The sequence below is a fragment of the Taurulus bubalis genome (genome assembly GCF_910589615.1).
Source record: "Taurulus bubalis genome assembly, chromosome: 13".
NCBI classification, from domain to species: Eukaryota; Metazoa; Chordata; class Actinopteri; order Perciformes; family Cottidae; genus Taurulus; species Taurulus bubalis.
The window spans coordinates 11,514,505-11,534,244 of record NC_136601.1 but is presented as its reverse complement, the minus strand read 5'-3'; the positions used below and the strand labels follow the sequence as shown (position 1 = coordinate 11,534,244).

The window sequence follows — 19,740 nt, the reverse complement described above, 5'->3', positions numbered from 1 at the left end:
TCCCTTCTTCCCGGCTGCTAGCTTTCACTCTCATTGTGATTTATGGATCTTCCACCTTATGCTTTTTAATCAATCACCTTTTGATCAACGTTATCCTGTTCTGTACTTGTCCTTGTCAATGCTCCCAAAAGAGCTGACTGTTTCGTGAGCTAAACAACAACCGTAGCTGGAGATCAGAGTTCTGTTTATATAGCTACAGTATTCGTTACACAACTATCGGTGCCTCTAAAAAAGAAATTCGGCAAGCTTTTGGGAATGGGAGATAACATTGATTCTCGCGTGAATCCAAACTGACTCATAGATGTGAGCCAAAGTGTTTTTCTTCTCCAATGTGTATAAATGCTCAAATGAATCAATGTGTTTCCCCAATTGGTGAAATACTGAACTCCATAGTTGTATGATCGTTGTGTTCTCACTTGGAGAAATTCACAACAATAATTCACAAGTGAATGAAGCAAGCTTATGTTTCCAATCACTGACATTTCAACTTCTTTTAGTTCTTGAAGTTCAGCTGAATTTTCAATTCACTTAGTGCTCGCACTTAATTTGAATGACTTTCACCTCTTTCATTTTAGCTGATGTATCCAAATATGATATGTTCAGTACTACCATCTTTCATTATCTGAACTATTTAAAATATTTTATCTGTACATTTTCAGCAGTATGCATACATGCATTTTCTTCTAAAAACATGGCCTTATTTAGTTTTGTAAAGCCTTTCTTCTCTCTGTCAACCTGCTGTATTAGCCGATAACACTTTGTAGTCACATTTTTATTTATTTATCGAAAGCTCTTAATTTAAAGGAATAAAAACAGTAGAATCAAAAAATGTCTACACCACCAAAATGGCTGTCGACCACTGGCGAAAGGAAAAATCTAAGGGGAGAAATTAAATGGGTTTTGTGTTTGTTTATTTGTTAATATGTCACCTTACCTTTGACTTATTCCATGACAAACAGTTTTATCGACGTAAGGCTATCTGTTAGTGTGAGCAGATAAGGTGTCTGTCGAGGTGGCACCCAGCCTGCACACCAGCCATAATGCAGACGTCAGAGCTCCGGTGAAGGTTACACTGTCGGTGGCCCTTTGGTGCACTCTGTTTGATGATGGACGCAGTGCGCCGGAGTCAACAGCAGTCACCCCCTGTGTCCTCCTTATACTTCCCTCCATCCTGTTCCACCTCCATGTTGACCCCCGCCTACTGACTGCTTGAACCCCTCTTCTCTCTGCAGGCACCTGGTGGACCGGCAGCAGCATAATGTTATAACTGGGGCGCTCTGTATTTATTAACCATGCCGCATCCCCGCAAATGATTGTTTATGCTGCATTGTAAAGGTCGGACAAGTTCAGTGGGCCAGGATTATTTCTGTTCAAAATGTACACTTTTTATTACAGTTCTCCTGAGGTGAAATTATCATTATATTTATGGATTAGCTGATCACAGAAAACAATCAATGCAATCAATGCAACTATTTTCAGTTTCCTTTATTAAAGCTTACAGTTTGACAGTTTTTAAACAGGGAATCCTAAAACGTGTCAGGCAACCACAGTGATCGTCATGTTAGACGTCTAAAACAATTTGCAAAACAATTTTAGGTCATTATTACTGTTTAATAGCATGAAGGTGATAACTGTTTTAGGTTTCACCTTCTCAAATGTTCAGATTTTTTAAGAAAAGGTTGTGGGAATTATTCACTGGATGAAAACAATCGTTAGTTGCAACCGTACTGTGTATTATATAAGATTAAATTATGTATTGACACATAGCTACAGTAAATCCTATTTTCATCGTTTCGTATATGTGGTTTGTTATTGAACCATAACCCAATCATCAGTGTTGTAGGGACAACAGTCAGATAGTTGAGGTGTGTGGGTTGACACAGCACAATAATGCAGCCTCAAACATGTAGCATCAACCCTCTCCTTAATAACAGAGCTCTTGAGCAGTGTTTTGAGATAAGAGTCCTTCTATCTGGTATCCTTCCACTTCATCTGCCTCTTAATTATGGGCTTCTTTGCTGTTTGTTATGCTGGTGTAACTTTTGGCCTCTTCCTGTTTTATCATGCTGTGGTAGGTAGGTTGTGCAATATTGCGGCTTGGCAATCTATGTTTCATTACAAACTGAAGGAGTACTATCTCTTAAAAAAAACAACTGCTGATTATAACATAAAACATCAATTAAACGCAGGGAGACATATTTTGCTGAACGCAGACAATTCATGTTTTTGTACATAAATACAAAATGAATTATGATGCAAAAATATTTCTATCATCGTTTCTATTGTTCCGAACGATGGTTTCTTACAATTGTGTGACATCTTTAAAGTCCTCTTTATAAATTCTAAATTTTTGTAAAGACGTTATGCTGTTGGATTTAATCCGGTGGTTATACCAGTCTGCTGTATTCACTGAATAATGTGCAGATTAGCCCCATAGTCACTTTTTACCCAAGCTAGTGGTGAGGCTTTATGAATGGTTGATCTGTTGATGCACTTTAGTCCAGACTGAAATATCTAACTGTTGGATGAAATAATGGCATTGTTTTTACAAACATCCATTGTCCCCAGAGGATGAGTCTCTGTGATTTATGCTATTAAACATCCAGTTGAGGGATTGACACAAAGTTTGTACATTCACGGTTAACAGATGCTGATCCGGGTTTCGAACCCTAGTCTTCCCAAAGTTTGCATCTCAAAGTGTCCCTGAGCAAGACACTAAACTTTGACAGTTGTTCCCCGGGCTCTTCAAGGCAGTCTCCTTAGGATGGGTTAAATGCAGAGACCATATTTCATGTATGTATGTAAATATGTAATATGACAAACGGATACTAATATATATCCCAACAACTTTGGTGATATTTTCCTGTCATCCAACATGAGGTCGACATTTCTGCTTTAAAGTGGTAAGACTGTCACAACATGTGGTACACACATCCACGTCTCCCCCAGGATGGAAATGTTAGACTTAGTTTAATTGATCAAGGTAGAACTCTGCATTAATTCAATATACACATTCATTGTATTTCAATGGAATCATATCGTGATGAAATCATAGTTTATGGCATCATGATACATAATCATGTTGTCTAAATTGATAATAAGCATTTTCTAACTTGGAGCGCCTTCCTGTGCAGTCAGTGGATTGAGGCCAGCAAAATGTGTCTCTGCAGTGTTTGCAAGGTGCCGTTGGAAACCTCGGCTTGGAAATAGTTGCGCCCATAATTTCTCACTTCTTAATTTAATGAGAAAATACTCAATACTTTTAATTCGTCCCGGTATTTAATTCACACAAGGGTATTCATAACCATGTGGTTATTTCATACAGACTATTTGAATTACCAGAAAACATGCTATATCGAGATATATATATCGTTTTGTGAGATGACTCATATGGTGATAGAAGATTTTGGCCACGCCCAACCCTATAGGTCAAGGTTAACTAAACATTAAATATGTACATTAACGTACACATCATGCCATGGCATGATTTCTCTATTTTTAACTGCCTCCATTGTCTTCCAGTAACTGTAAAGGGGAAGGATTAATTAAATAGTGGGTGAAATTTTCCTGAGGGTGAATCTCCTGAACAGCAGAGTCACAGCAGTGTATATGAGCAAGTGAAAGGTCATTACTGTGTATACTCAAAGGTGCAGGGTGTCGTATAAACTAGAACAGCCCTGGAGGAGAGCCAGCGTTAGCTGCGCAGCTTTCCAAGAATTGTCGTAATGGCAACTGTGCGCCATTTGGTGTCTGGTGTGGCGAGAGAGAGGCGAGGAAGTGAAGAGTGTTGCTGAGGAGCATTTTGATGATGCGGGTTGCATATTGCTGAGCTGCGTCGTCAGGCTGTGCGTAAGCAAGGGCGCTCGACACTGACGTGGACCTGAATGCAGGACAGGCAAAGCTGCAGGAGGAGTGCTTGTTTTGTCCCCCTGAGAAAAGTTTCTATCGATCAGTAGGTGGGCTGGGAGGAGGAGGAGGCACAGACAAGCATAATGGTTAAGCAAGCAAAGCAGTTGCTGTACCTGCTCATCTCTCATTCCTGCCTCTCTTTTTGTTTTGGGCTGGTATGGGTCTTTGTTCTTGTGTTTGAAGGTGGGTGTATCAATTCAGTTCCCACCTCCCCCTTATCCCTCCTTCTCCCACTCCACTGCAGTGTTCTCCTTCTGGGCTGTCTATCTGCATGCAAACACACACACACACACACACACACACACACACACACACACACACACACACACACACACACACACACACACACTCTCTCTCGTTCCCTCACACTCCCCCCCGCCGGTTCCTCCGTCTGTGTCTGCCGCCATCAGACGCAGGGACTGATAATATCTGCTCCTCCTACTTTTTGTACTCCTCCTCTCGTGCATCTCGCATATTGTTAATTCACTTTGTGCATTAATGTAATACCATGTTTCATACAGGACAGCCTTCTTTTCTCTTACATTTTGACCAGCTCCAAAATGCAGTTTGGACTTAGCCTTCTCTTGTGAAGCTAATTTGTAGTTTCTTCCCTGAGTGTATCTTTATTGAGCCACCTCACTGATTGTTATCTGTATTCAGTTAGTGTCCGGACACGTCGCTCTGCTCCCTGCATGCATCCCCTCTCCTTGCATCCCACTGCAGTATAGCCCACTGTTTGAATAAGACAGGACTTACTCCTCACCGTCTGTCTGGAGTCAGAGTTGTTGTACAGTATGAATATAAGCATGTGGCTCAGCCATGACTGTGAAAAAAATACTGGGAGGAGCAAGGACGGGCTCCGTGGAGGGAGGAGCCGCTGTGGAAACTGCCCTGTCATTGGTCGGTGATGTGCTCTGCATGCCAGCAAAAATGTGTCTGATTTGCTGGAGCCTTGCATTGAGCACAGCAGCTGCAGTTGTGAAGCACTACCCCCCACCCCACCCCTCTCTCTCTCTGCCCTGTCTCTCCTTTTTTCTACTTCTTCCCCTTCACATTAATAACTGTCTGGGAATCATCAGTGTCGACCACACACGTGCCAGACTTCAAGGGCATCGTTTTTTACAGTATATTGTAGCATGATTCATTTGAAGTTAGTCAATTACTTTCTGCTCCGTGGAGCTCAGGGGAGTTGAAGTGACGTCTCTGTCCTGCCTGCAATCTCCCTCCATCCCCTCTCTCTCCCTCTCTCTCTTGTATCACTTAATCAAGACATAGCTTGCCCTTTCCTGTTCATTTCTGCCTCCCTCCCTCCCGTATGCTCTGTTCCGCTATTTGTTTGTCCTCGCTTTATTCTCTTTGGCTCTTTCCCTTCCACGCTCTTGCCTCGTGGTTCTCATCACCCTCCTTTAAACAAGCTCCACACAAGGTTGTAGCTTCACATTAATGACATTTTTTCTCCTCAACAGGCTGCTTATTCTTTGTCAGTGCTTTGAATTAATGTTCTGTCTTTACAGTCCACAGCGAGACTTCAACAAAGGACATGCAGAAGAGAGGCAAGTGAGGAAGATGACAACAGAAGAATCGACAACGGCGAAGGAGGGATGAGAAAGAGACTGATATAAGAGAAGGAAGTGGAACTCCAAAGTGCCTACTGCGAGGGGTCGTCTGCTGCTGTTAAGCCGCTGGATGAGAGCAGGACGTGGCTCTGTGTGTGTTTGGCCTTGAATGGAGGCTATATTTTATCCTGACAGCCACAGAGTCATCCATCCTGCGTTTGCTGAGCTGCAGTCCCCACATAGCCTGAGCTGAGCCGCAGCCTCGTCTCATCACTGCAAGGACACCATCCCTATAAGGTTCTGCTTTTGTTTTTGCTCTTCAGAAGTCTTCTTTTTCTTGAGGCCGTTCAAACATAACTGCAGTGACGGCTCCAGCCCCGGCCATGTTGACGTGAACGTAGCAGTGACTTACGGTGGGCGTCAGTCGATTCAGGTGAAGGCACCAACGCTCAGTGTCAAATGCCAGAGTGATGTCCTCAGAGTAGCTCCTGTTTTTCCTTTTTTTTCTTCTTACTTGGAGACAGAGCTGGCCTCTGCTCACAGTCTTCCCCTTCTATCTCAAACTTCAGCTGCCACGTTTCCCAGGAAGAACTAATAAACATTCCCGAAAATACACCAACCAGAAGGACTCGCTGCCTATTTACACTGAGGAAAAACAGAAAATATTTTTTTTGCTTCTGTTTTGCTGGGGATTTTTCTTGGATCACTATTAGTCACCCTTACTCACATCAGACAGTTTCCCGTCCATCTGCCCTCATCGCTGTGTAAGTGTTTGTGAGCGACTCTGATGGCTGTCAACATGACCATGGGACGGGACACCAAATGGCTGACCCTGGAAGTGTGTCGTGAGTTTCAGAGAGGCACCTGCTCGCGGTCTGATGCTGAGTGCAAGTTCGCTCACCCCTCCCGGAGCTGCCATGTGGAGAATGGCCGAGTCATCGCCTGCTTTGACTCACTCAAGGTAACAACGCAACAGACATCCTAAAGACCTTCCTTAAGACCTGTCTTAAGGAAGTTGATGCCTTTTGGCATTGCGTAGTATTAACATACAACAGGCGCACACACACACACACACCTTTGCTGTACATATATTAAATAAGCGTGACTATCGTTTCGGGTGTCATCTGCTAACTAAATTGTTACTAGAGATGCGTCAAGAAGCAAGTGGCTCATCACGTCAGCTCAAACATTTCCTGGAAACCATATAAATATGTCAGTTGGTCAGCTGATCCACCCTTTTTACCCCCACATTGTGTTTCGAAGCCATTTTCTCAGACTTTCTCTTATTTCATCTATATACCCTTCTGATCGTGTGGTTTTTAACAGGTTGATAAAGATCAAATCTTTTAACACAGTGTAGCTATAGTTATACTGCATATTGTTATATAGTTAATTATTTTTTCTTTAATGACCATTTTTTTTCACAAGATAGCATATTATTGAGAGATGAACAGAAAAGGGAGAGAGATAGGTTTTTACTGCCATAAACAGTCTTACTCATTGCAACATTGCCTGCAATGACGTAATACAACCAGTTATATTAAATGGATAGTTACCACAGGATGGTATTGGAAAGTCTCTGATGGTGGACACATTTCGTCTTATGTTTTATATACACCCAACAAGTTGTAGTGGTTATGGTCATGGATGTAATCTACTCTCCAGACTCACAAATATGGAACACATTCAAAATTACATTTCCGTGGTTCTCACTCTTATTGGTTACACAAATAACCCGAGCTCTGAGCTCTTCAGCTAAGCCGTATAGGGTGTGGATTCACTTTAAAAAAAAAAAAAAAAAAGTGAACCCAGACCCTACGGTCAATCAGAATTGAGGATTTTCCGTGCCCTTGGTAGAAACATCAAAAACGTTTTATTCTCTAAAAATAAAAACATATGTCAGAGGAAAGTATTATAGTTTAGAATGTGTTAATTCTGCTCAGGCATGATGAAAATTTCTGGTGAAGCCACTTTGCCGACCTTCTGCCTGTCCGTCAGCGATGTGGGCTTGTGGGTCGTGCTGCTTCAACATCACTTCAGCTGCTCTCCTGACTCTCGTCTCCACCGCAGAACCACAACACTAGCTCCACTCATACACAGCGGAAAAACCAACAGTCTGAAACGTGATTACGCTTTGCTGCATTTTAGAAGAGCTCCGACCATCAGTGGCCGATTGCGCTAAAATAGAGAATAGACTGTTGCTGTATCGGCGTTTGTGTTGCAGGGAAAAAGTGAGACTCAGACAAGGGGCTCTCTGTCTGAGTGCAGCTGCTGTCTCCTCGTTTATTGAGTTAGAATTTATTATTCAGCCATTTTTCTGTGTTATGTCCTCCAGAGCAGGAGGGAGATGGAGAGGGAGAGAGAGGGAGAGAATCAGAGAGGGGGGCCTAGCAACAGCACAGGAGCGCGTACCCATTGGATAGTTTGATCTTCCTGAGTGGCACGGCTGTTTTTAGCACAGAGCAACAGCCTGGCTCTGTACTGGTTGCATTGATGGGAGAAAGAGGCGAGCTGCTTTGTACCAAAGGCAATGAACAAGCATTAAAGGCCACTTTCGATTGTTTGAAGCCCCGGGGTCATGTTGTTTGAGAAAGAACTGAAGTTGGTGACAGTTGAAGGTCAAAGCGGCTTTCTTTATCAGAAGCTGCAGTGGGGCTTTAGTGCCAGTATGTCAACAAACACCTCTTTACAGCAGTGTTGCTACCCCCATTGCTGGCCAGGATTATTCTCAGCTGACAGACGTTGTTTTTGGTTCGACTACCTGGAAAAAAACAAAGAAGCACCTCGCTTGAGACGTTCTACAGCATCACTCCTTCCTCCTGCTCTCCGCCCGCCCCTCCCTTTTTTGTTAATTTTATGGATTTATCTGCTAATGGCCTCCCTCCTCACTGTCCCGCCCATATCTGGCATCCCCGGTCAGTCCGAGCCGACCGCTGTCATTCCCTGTTGCTCGTCCATTAGCTCCGTCTTGTTGATCTGAACCTGCTGGGGGGGGGGGGGGGGGGCTCACCGCCTAGTTCTTTTTACCTTGTTAACTGGAGTGCTGCTGTCATCTCAAATGATTAGTGTGGACATCACATCTGCCCAACGCACAGCAGATTCAACAGCAGTGTCACTTTTGGATGACATGCTTGGGCTGCAACTAACAATTATGTTTATCGTCAATTAGTCTGCAGAACACTTTGTCGATTAATCGATAAATCTTTTGGCTTTTAGAGCGACGGAAAATAGATTAAAATGTTAAAGAGGACTTTTTTAGAGTGCTGCTTTTGTCCAAACAACAATTATGAACCTAAAACTACTTCTAAAATATAAGTAAAAGCAGGACATCTTCCCTTTTGAGAGGCTGGATTCAGCATATTTTAGGCATTTTTTCTATGAATAAGACAAAGGGTCGCTAGCAGCTCTGTGAGGCTCTGTGACTGGTCAGGAGATCACCAAAGTGATCGTGATTCATCGGCTAAGTACCATGGATTTCTGTACCAAATGTCATCATAATTCATCCAATAGTGGTTGAGATTACAGTCTCAACCAAAGCGTCAATTAACAAAACTGCTTACAACTTATTTTCTATTGATCAACTAATCGACTATTTGTTTCAAAATCATCGTCACTTATGAGAATTAACCCAAACTCCGAGCTTGTCCCATACCAACATACAGTTTAGATCGGTTTATTCCTCATTAGATTTAATCGAAGATCTCTTCTCTCTGAATCCATCGACAGCACACTTTTGTATTAACGGGGACTTTCTCTGTGTTGCGTAGTGTGTTGCTATGGCAACCAAAGGGAGATTCCTGACCCAATACTCTCCTCGACGCCACGTTTCTTTGGCCTCTTTCTCCAACCCAGATTGTATAGCTTTTTATAAGTGTTTTGTTTCCGTATCAATGTTTTTGGTCCAACTTTTGTTGTTATGGAGGACACGATGCTTAAAGTGCATCATTATGCTCATTAGTAGGTACTTTTCATTTCTCTGTGAGTTTGAGTAGGCTTGCTGGCCCCGTGGGACTCACTCCTCATTACAGACTCGTCCCTAAACACACAGCTCGCTGACGCAAAGCTCGCTCTCATGCATCTCCAGTGTGGGCGAGAGTGTTTTTGTAAGCCTCGTGTACCATTTGGACCATTTTTCAAGCAGCTACATGTTTTGCTTGTATGCTTTTTGTGTGGTGTGTGAGGTTGTGTGCGTCCCTCCAGGATGCTGGTATAGGAGACATTGCAGCTTGTCCTATATAGCTCCCCTGCTACTGAAACCCTTTTTTTTTTATGTGTCCTCATCTCAGCGCGACATCATCCATCACCGTCAGAGTCTCTGCACCATGACGTCAGTTTGTCTTCAGAGTTTTTTTTATTCTCCGCTACCAGTTGTGCGGCACTCTCACCCTCCCGTAATGTGAGCCGGTTGGTGTGGGTGTGGTTTGACGACAGAGCATGTGGCTGACGTTCAATGGAGATAGTTTAGCGGGTTAACAGCTCATCTGCAGGGCCAGACAGCTGCTGTCGGCCCAGGGGTTTAATGGAGACTGCAGTTTTTGTGTTGACCTGCAGTGTTCCTGCAGCACCATCTTCACCTTCCCCACAGACTCCGGAGGGAGGAAGGTCACTGCCTTAACAACGTTTGGGCACAAAATGAATTGCTTTTAGATAAGTGGCTCAAAATCAGATTTAGGGTTTGACGAAAAGCCAAAAATGGCAAGTGGAAAAATGAGCTTAAAAAGCTACTACTGATCAAAAAGGTTTCGTGGCCGCCGAATGGAAGAAGACTCAGCTGACTAAATACAGAATTATAGCAACCGACGTTAGTATTAGGTTGTTGAAACGCTTGTTTTGCATACTGCACTGATCACAAGATTGAAAGATTAATCACTGAAACTAGCATTTATGAAGGGGTTATAGGCTCCTTTATCCAATATTCAGTTTAATTTATAACCCCCAATATTGCTAAGATATGTGACCTCTGGGAATGTTTTTATAAATATTTCTTGCTGTTCTACTCACATTCATTATGAAGGGAATCTGCTTTGCTGAAACACGTGTAAGACGTTGCCGTCATACAAACGTTCTGCCTCCGTTGTGCCTGGATGTGATGAATACGCTTTGCATGAAAGATAAATAGAAATGCTTTGACTGTGAACAGAAGACAAACAGCAGACTATGGCTGCACAGCCAACATGCTTCATGTGTTCATGAATATTCATGAATACAGTAGTAATGCCGTAGTTATGTGTTCATTAGATTGGCATGTTTATTTTTTCATATCTATTTATTTTTGATTGGGGCGCAATATGAAAATACTTAATACAAACTTTCTGTTAGCAAACCCTGTTCCCCCTGAGTAAAGAGTAGTAAACATAATACAGAAACCAATAATCTAATCTAATACCATGTGCATGGAATACTTTTGATTGTTTTTGATACTTTAAGTACATTATGCTGATAATGTTTGGTTTCAAAGCAGGACTTCTACCGACATCGCTTATCAGTATCATTACTTTGTGATGTTTCTACTTTTACTCAAGTAAAGGATTTGAAAACATCCACTGACAGTATTATACAAGTTTCCGAACAAATATAAGTAAAACAAAACATTAAAATGAGCTTAATGGTCTCTGTTTCCCATCTAATCCCATTTTAGCTCTTCTCTAAACATAACAAGTGCATAATAATAATGATAATACATTGCATTTGTAATGCACTTTATATTTAAACAATCTCAAAGTGCTACAGAACAGGATAAAACAAGAACATTTTTAAGATATATCTAAAAGCAAAGCCCATAAAAGATATTTTAGCTGTACGCTTTCTTAAAATGTTGAGCATGTGCTGCTGTCAGTCATATATATATATATATATATATCGTAGTTTATTTAGTAACTGATAACCACCAGGTAGACATAGAGATACAGAATCTGTTGTGCAGGGCGTGAGAGTGGAACATGTGTTTTCACGGCTTTATTTCTTGTCAGTTAGGTTTATCTGACATCTGCTTTGCCTCTGTGGAAAAAGTAGAAGCTGGCTCAAATACTACACCTGTCATTTCACATTGCTATAAAATAACTTGTTACGGTATGAAATGAAAAGTACAGTTTGACTGGCTCAATGGCTTTAAGTCATTTGCTTAAACAACAGATGAATGACAGACAGTTAAATGTGACTTTTCAGCTTTGCTCCGATTGTTGTTGATTCCAGTGTAGCATATTTTTTAATGATGTAAGTGGTTGAACATTTCTCATGAATTATCCAATATGCAGTCTTCTGGGACTTCATTAGTGCTTTATTTCAGCAGAATTTACCCTACGTAGTTCTGCTCTGTAAACACGCTTTAAAATTGATGTTTAGTTCAACAAATTGTACTTTATTATACAGAGGAGTGCTCTGCTAAACTCAGATCAGTTGCAGCAAAAAGGTGAGCTTTCCACCACTGATTGATTTAGTGTTACATTATTCTCATCATTCCCAGCCGTCTGCTCTGACACTCATATTTCCTCCCTCCTGTCTTCTTCTCAGGGGCGCTGCACCCGGGAGAACTGTAAATACCTGCACCCACCACCTCACCTGAAAACCCAGCTGGAGATTAACGGGAGGAACAACCTGATTCAGCAGAAGGCCACGGCAGCCATGTTGGCTCAACAGATGCAGTTCATGCTGCCCGGAACACAGCTGCAGCCTATTGTGAGCAGCTCACGCTAACACTACGTCTTTACATTGCAATGTGTTTGAAAATGGGGTTTATCTATCGAAATATTAACTGCACTCTGTTTACTGAGTGATGTTTTAGCCAGCAACAGAGGGGCATTCATTTTGACTTTCTGCTAGTGCAGTTAATTTCTTCAAATTTCTGTCTTCCAATAAAGATAAAGTAGGGAATACAAATAAGCCTTCTTCTATCATTAGTTAAATATACAATATGGCTTCCTGTCCATTTACAGTGAGAACTATGCAGAATGTTCTGCCAGATATAAATTATTTGGTTGTTTGATTTATTTTAGTTTTTGTTATATCTTGTATACAGTAGATAATGATGCAGATTCAACAACCATGAAAGTTGTCTTATTCAACCTTTTTAAATGGAAATGTAAAACTTCCTGATTAAAAAGTGAATGCAGAATATCCATATGTTATTCATACACAGGTAATTACATATTTAAAGTAGTAGTAGTAGTAGTGGCATAGCAATGGGTAACTGCATGGTCCTCAATTAAGGTAAAAAGACAACAACACAGTACTACTATGTTGCACCAAATCTTCCTCTAAAGCTTCGCCATAACTTGTTTTGTCGCTCTCGTCTCTGCCCTTCTCTCCCTCCCTCAGACAACATTCCCAGTGTCGCCCTCCCTGGCAACATGCCCCAGTATGGCATTCAGTCCCTATCTGAGCCACATGGGCCCAGGCATGGGCTTGATGCCTGAGTTGCTGCCCAGTGCTCCCATGCTGGTCCCTGGGAGTCCCACCGGCCTGGCAGCCATGGGCAACGGCACCTCCTTACAAAAGCATGTGCGCACAGACAAGCTGGAGGTATGCGGCATGCGCGCAGTTGTTGTGTTTCTATGTTTGTCCGAAGAATGATGAAAGGTAAATGTTGATCAGTGCTCCCGCTGGCCCTCCCAGGTTTGTCGAGAATTCCAGCGCGGTAATTGCACGCGGGGTGAGAGCGACTGCCGCTACGCTCACCCTCTGGAGGCCGGCATGGTGGACTGCAGTGAGAACTCTGTCATCGTCTGCATGGACTACATTAAAGGCCGCTGCTGCCGAGACAAGTGCAAGTACTTCCATCCGCCAGCTCACCTGCAGGCCAGGATCAAGGCTGCACAGCACCAAGCAAGTCACAACACAGCGTCCGCAGGCATGGTGCGTACAAATACTAATAACTCTTTGTTCTTTATACCAAAAATAAACATAAAATGCTAATCTATGATAAGCTGAACACACCGGTGTAAATCAATAATGACATTTTCAAAAGCGACATTCACCATTTCTTCTTAATACAGCAATGAAACAGTAGAAGATGTTCTTGTTCTCTACTTGGATATTGTTTACTGATGCAATGGAGGATCAGGGTATCGCAGTATCCCTCAGCCAGCTTGAAATTTGATAATGTAGGCTGGGGATTATGTTTTTTCATGAATGTCTGCTACTGTGCATGTGTCTGAGCCCGTACTCTCGGCTACAAGGGCTAAAGTTAGCATTGAGAGCAGCTGTAACATAATCAGGTCAATCTGCAGTGCTGGTGCTAAAAACAAAAAAATCTGTATTGCAAAAAAGACTAAAAATAGTATGAAAGAAATCAGAAACTTACCAAGGGTTTATATATGATGGCTTTCATTTTATTAGGTTGCCGTTCCTATTTACTGCTTTAATGTTAAATAAATCCGGTTTATCAAGTAGTATAATAAAAAACTAATATATTTTTGAAATGACAGCTTGACATCACAGCCTAATGTATGTGTGACTAAAAATGTATTTTGGTTATTTTCCACTGTAGTTTGATGTTTCAGCACCGGCCCCATTGCTGAATGAAATCATAACAATCCCATTTCGCTCTTGGCCTGACCTCTGGGCTGTCCTACATCACTTCAGCTATACTGCAATACTGCAGTGTCCTCTTGTGGTGGTAAACAGAAACGTCCACGTCAACTGGATGTTGAGTCTTTAGAGCACCCAGTGTATATTTAGATAACACCAGATAATAGGTGACTTTTCTTGTCCTTTCAGATTCTGCCTCCAGGTGCCATGCAGCTGCCACCAAAGAGGCCGATCATGGAGAAGAGCAACGGAGCTGCCGCCGCCATCTTCAACCCCAGCATGATCCACTACCAGCAAGCGCTGGCTAACATGCAGCTCCAGCAGCCAGCCTTCATCTCCACTGGTGAGTCTCCACACACACACTGGAACACAGGGCTAAACAGCTACCATACATGTAGGAGGTAAACTGGAGTCATGGACTTTCATTGTGGGCAGACGAAGGTATAAGGGCTTTTATGTGAAATGATAATGTTAGGTAATATTGCGGGATACATATATACAGTTATTTTGCAGGTGTAGTTTCAACAGTTGCATGCTGTGGCTTCTCTACTGTGTAAAATGACAATACAGTTATAACAGCTGGCCTTTACTCCTTCTATCACGCCACGCTTCTCTTCTGTACCCTTTCTGTTGTGTTACTTGCATTTTGCTTCTCTCTGGGTTGATGTGTGATGAGAGTTGTTGAAGCCATTACATTTACGTGACAGTAATCAGTCAAAAAACAACAACAATACACTCATTGAACCATCAGTCGGGACTGTTTGTGCATGGATTGGTTGCATGCATTGCAGGTTTCTGGAGGTTTTTCTCTTTAAAAAGTAACGTTGCATGTGTTGCAGCTGGCAGCATAAAGAACGTGAGACAGAGTAAAGGAGATAGCTAACACCAGTCCTACTACTTTCAACCATATTTAAGACCCTGTGATATGATTTTTACATTGTATTGGTTATCATGCGTTTTAGCTTTAATTTAGATATATAGACGGGTTTATTAGAAGAAATTACAGCTGGAACTGTTAGTAATAAGTAATTAATTAGTGGATTGACAGAGAATCCATTGACAACAATTTCTAAAACAGCTTAATCGTTTAACTCATTTATCAAGCAAAAATACCAAGTATGTATTTATTTAATATTTTTTTAAATATTTTTTGTATTTTTCTCTGTTTTATGTACCAATCATTATAACTTGAATATTCATATTTTTAAGTCTTGGTCAGAAATTATATGACGTTTGAAAGTGGCACCATTGGCTGTCAAAATGAACTATTTCTGGACTTCTTTATATGAAGCAATTAATCGATTGATTGAAAAAAGAATCCTTGGTAACAGCCCGAGATGAAACTGAAGATGAAATAACTAAAAATGTGTAGGGACATGGTGTTGATGAAAATGCATTTTGTTAACATATATTTGGCACATATTGATACAATTGACACTAGCAGGTGTTGTGTCATGTTCACTGTAAATACACAGGTTAACTGTAAAGAAACATGCCACATACCTAAATTATGGTTTTTATCTTAATTTCTTGCTGATTTGATATACCACTAATGCTGATCAAAGCGTCAATGCCTTGTGTGTCCTTGCGCGTCGTCACACATGTGCACTAACTGTAACAGCCTCGATGTCGCCTGTGTTGCCTGCACTAACCTGAACCTGTTGACTAGCCTTGGTCGCCTGTGGCCGGCGACCCCGTTGTCTTGTCCTTGTTTTCTGCTGTCCTTCTCGTCTGCTCTCATCCATCTCGATGTGTCTATACATAATGTGACAGGCTCTCTTTCTGATGCCCTCAGGAGACATTGGTAGGTCATCTGTATCATAGCTGGAGATCAGTAACTGTGTTAGTGTACAGGAGCCCTTATTGATTGATTGATTGATTGATTGATTGATCGGATTAGCTGCTGGAGAACACAAAGACATTTTTCTTGGAGCTTTCATCCCATTGTCTTCTTCGTTGCATCACGTCTATGTGTTTTGTCTGTAATCACATTGATGTCCTATTTGTTTAACGAGTCATGCTTTGTGTGAGCAAGTCATTAATTCTTTTCTCTGTGCATGCCTGGTATGAGTACACGGGTGCATGCATCTCTTGTGGGGCTTATGAAAACTCCATACGCTGTGGTTAAGGGACTCCCTGTAGGTTATCCCTGCTCAGACCCGGCCTGTACCAGCTTCCTAAACCTCCCAGAAAAAAGGCTAAACTGGTCTTAGTTGAGCCAAGTGTGGAGCAGTGTGATGAAAATATCCACAAAGCTGATACTGAAAACCTCAGAATAGATTTTAGTTTAATCAAAAATGTGAGGATTGCCAATGCAGCTGCGTTTACTAATTTAGTCATTTTACATGTTTATTGAAGTCTATCAGTACATTTGTGAACCTAAATAGAATTAAGACCAGTGAGCCAGGCTTCTCGTCTGTGATCATTTAATGCTGACGTGTTAACAATGATATATATATATATAAATCAAAACACACTTGAAGACAAAGAAGAAAAAATGTCAGCTATTGAGATGCTGATCTTAATCTCAGTCACAAATCTTGTTGATGGTAATCATGGCAATCGTGTGTGTGTGTGTGTGCGTGTGTGCGTGTGTGTGTGTGCGTGTGTGTGCGTGTGTGTGTGCGTGTGTGTGTTTTGTCCTCCACCCACAACACATTTCCAACTGGCCCATGCTGATATTATGACATAATGATATAATATCCCTGTCAGTAAAAGTAGAAACTTAAGAGGCAGTGAAGAACATATGATCTATGAGCAATGATTCCAATGTGTGTTGACCCGCCCCAACACATCAACAAAACCAGCAGAAGTGAGATGAGTGAGATGGCCATTAAATGTCTTTGTATTCGCCCACACAGTCCAGAGAAGAGGTCCATTTAGGCAACATAAGTAAAAAACAGATACAAGAGATTTAAAGATAGATTTAAAGATATAGACACTGCATTCCAAATCACATTTTCTTTTTACCTTTAGTACATACTTACAAAGCACGCACTGTTAAATGCAGTATGCATTCAACTGGGACAACTGCTGGGTTTCATTTGAACCGGGAAGTTGTACATTTTCAAATTTTCCCATGGGAAATTTCTACTGGAAAGCATCCTGAAGCCGTAAGAACCCCACCAACCCTGACCTCAAAATCCAAAATGGCTTCTCTGCATATCAATAGTACAAAAGCTGTATTAATATGCTTTTTATTAGTATGTCTGTCTGTTTGTGTCCCATGAAATCAGTCATATATACAACACTGTCCAACTTCTATCTGTGGACATGTTGCTAAAGTGTTTGTATGCGCAAAATACCGACATAATGTGCTGTTATTAACTGGTATTCCTAATAATAGCTAATCTGGCAGCAGCAAACCCTTTTGAGTTTTCGGACTCGTTGTACTGGAACGCGGGCAATTCGTGCTCTGACAGCTGATTTCTGAGGGTAAATGGACCGGGGCAATACTACTTCGTCGTAGGACTGCACCTTGAACTTTTACCCTTTTGCTCTTATATCCACTATATCGTTGTGGAATAGCCACAAAAGCCCCCCCAAAAAGAAATAGCCACAACAGCTCTGTAGGCTGAGATAACCCCTGCTGACATCATCAGGGGTTACTTTCTCTCAGACTTGACAAATACTTCAGACACAGATGACACACTGTCTGTTTTCAGGATGTAGTCATACTCCCAATGCCTTGTAAACTCAGTTTTCCTTTAAGGTGTCCCCAAATTAGACATTGTCTTATCTACCTCGTTTTTTAAATATTAATTAAAGATGCTGGTAGAAAGCAGATCGTATTCATGTGACATTATGCAAATATTGTTTTTGTCCAAAGCACCTTCAGCGCAGGACATTTATTTAAGTGGAATATAAAGTTAAAGTGAGATGTTGAAATTCATCTCGCAAAGTCAGTTACAAAATCTGATATAATAACAAAAATCGCAGATTTTATGATTATCCACCCTTTCTAGAGAAAAGATAAATTACTGTCACACTAAAGCTGTGGTATTGTTGTCTTATGAATCATTTGCTCCCTCCATACACATGCTCTGTCCATTTGAATACAATATATCAGATTCTCCAGTCTGATTAGATTGTATGACTGTGTATTGCCTTGTTTGTTTAACTTCCATTTGTTAGTGGAACAGTGCATTTTATTTTTTAACCGGTTTGCAAATTAAAAATGTATTTTTCTTTATGTTTGCATGTGTCTTGATATTTGTTCATCCTGGCAATATCACTTGACTTGTGCCATGACTTTTGATCCGACACATTTTGCCATGGTAACCATATCATTCCTGTCCTCCCCCCTCCTCCCCGCCCACATCCTCGTCCTCTGTCTTTCGTCTGACTCGCCCGAATAAAAGTTCCCATGATGCACGGTGCCACCACCTCCACTGTTTCGTCGGCTTCGACCCCAGTCACCAATGTTCCTTTCGCTGAATCTTCCGCCTCGAATCAGGTTTGCTCTTTCGTTTCAGTCCTCTTTTATTTTTAGCCCAATAGGTCTGAGTCCTGTTCCTAGTCTCCTTTCATCAGGTTAAAGAAACACCTGCCCGTAGAGTCACATTTATTATATTCACATTTCATCTGTCTTCACTTTCCAGTCTGTTGTGGTGTGAGCGAATGATAACAGTTAAAATAGGCAACTGTTTCATCTAAATGTCGTAGTTTGGTGTTTCATGTCAGTCTTGGTCTTCTATGTAATGTATGGACATACAGTATGTGGTCTGGCAGCAACCCTGCTATAATTCATAATTATCCTTTACAGACAGTGGTAATGTGCCTTCTATAACACAGATTGGGGCACATTTTATAAAGAAGTATCCAAATAGCAAGGGGGTTTAGCAGTTGCTTGTGGCTGTGCAATATGCAAACAATACATGTTTTTTATTAATAAGTTTCTATTATTTGTATTTACTTCAAAAAGTTGTTAACCACCAATCCAATTTCAGTGCAACATGGTTTTTAAAGGTGCTTTACACTCTCTTCATTGTCTAAAAGGTTGTTTTTTTTTGTTCCTGGATTAAAGAATGAATTTAAGAGGTAAAATCCTAATCGCAGACTTTTTTTTAACTAGAATGTAATCTCTGTTAGTGGCTTCATTCCAACAACCATAGTAATAATTATTAAAAATACATAAATACATACAAATATTGTCATGTTTTGGAAAATACTGGCTTCACCGTATTAATATTTTGCACACTAACTGACTCAGTCAGGTGTTTTGGAGCTCTTTGTGTCCGGGTGACTTCACTGCTCCTCCCCTCCCTCTCTCTTTTCCAGTAGACCCCTCTGAGCTTCTGACTCCTGATCCAGTGGAGCTCCAGTGCGTTCCCATGGAAACCCATTTCTGCCCAGTCCCCAAACTGCTGATGGCTGCTCCGATGACCCTAAACTCAGTAAGCCTTTCCCGAAACCCCAGTTAAAGCCCCTGAAACCATGCGCACTACCAGGGTGGTCATCTTTTCTGAATGCAGCAAAAATGTGCCTCGCCTACAGCGCACACTGAATGAGTGTGAAACTTCTTATCAGATGCTGTGAACGTAAGAAAGCTGCGATGATTCACACAATACAAGCCTGGACGTATTACTATTGCTTTAACGCATCCATCCCGATACATCTTGACTTGGCTGAGCAATAGAGTTCCCTCGTTCGTACAGCCATACATGCCCACACCTTAAAAGTGCAGCAGACATGTGCACGCACACACACACACACACACACACACACACACACACACACACACACACAC

The 19,740-nt window shown here is 41.5% G+C and overlaps 1 protein-coding gene across 1 annotated transcript; it reads left to right on the top strand.

Annotated features, from left to right (window-relative positions):
* Positions 1-6,252: 6,252 nt before the first annotated feature.
* mbnl3 (muscleblind-like splicing regulator 3) lies at positions 6,253-19,414 on the top strand (the record flags this gene model as incomplete). The annotated part of the gene is made up of 5 exons (XM_079228560.1): positions 6,253-6,426; positions 11,976-12,140; positions 13,077-13,316; positions 14,181-14,334; positions 19,272-19,414. 5 exons carry the CDS (start codon positions 6,253-6,255, stop codon positions 19,412-19,414), a joined length of 876 nt encoding a protein of 291 aa, XP_079084686.1.
* Between the last annotated feature and the right edge of the window lie 326 nt (positions 19,415-19,740).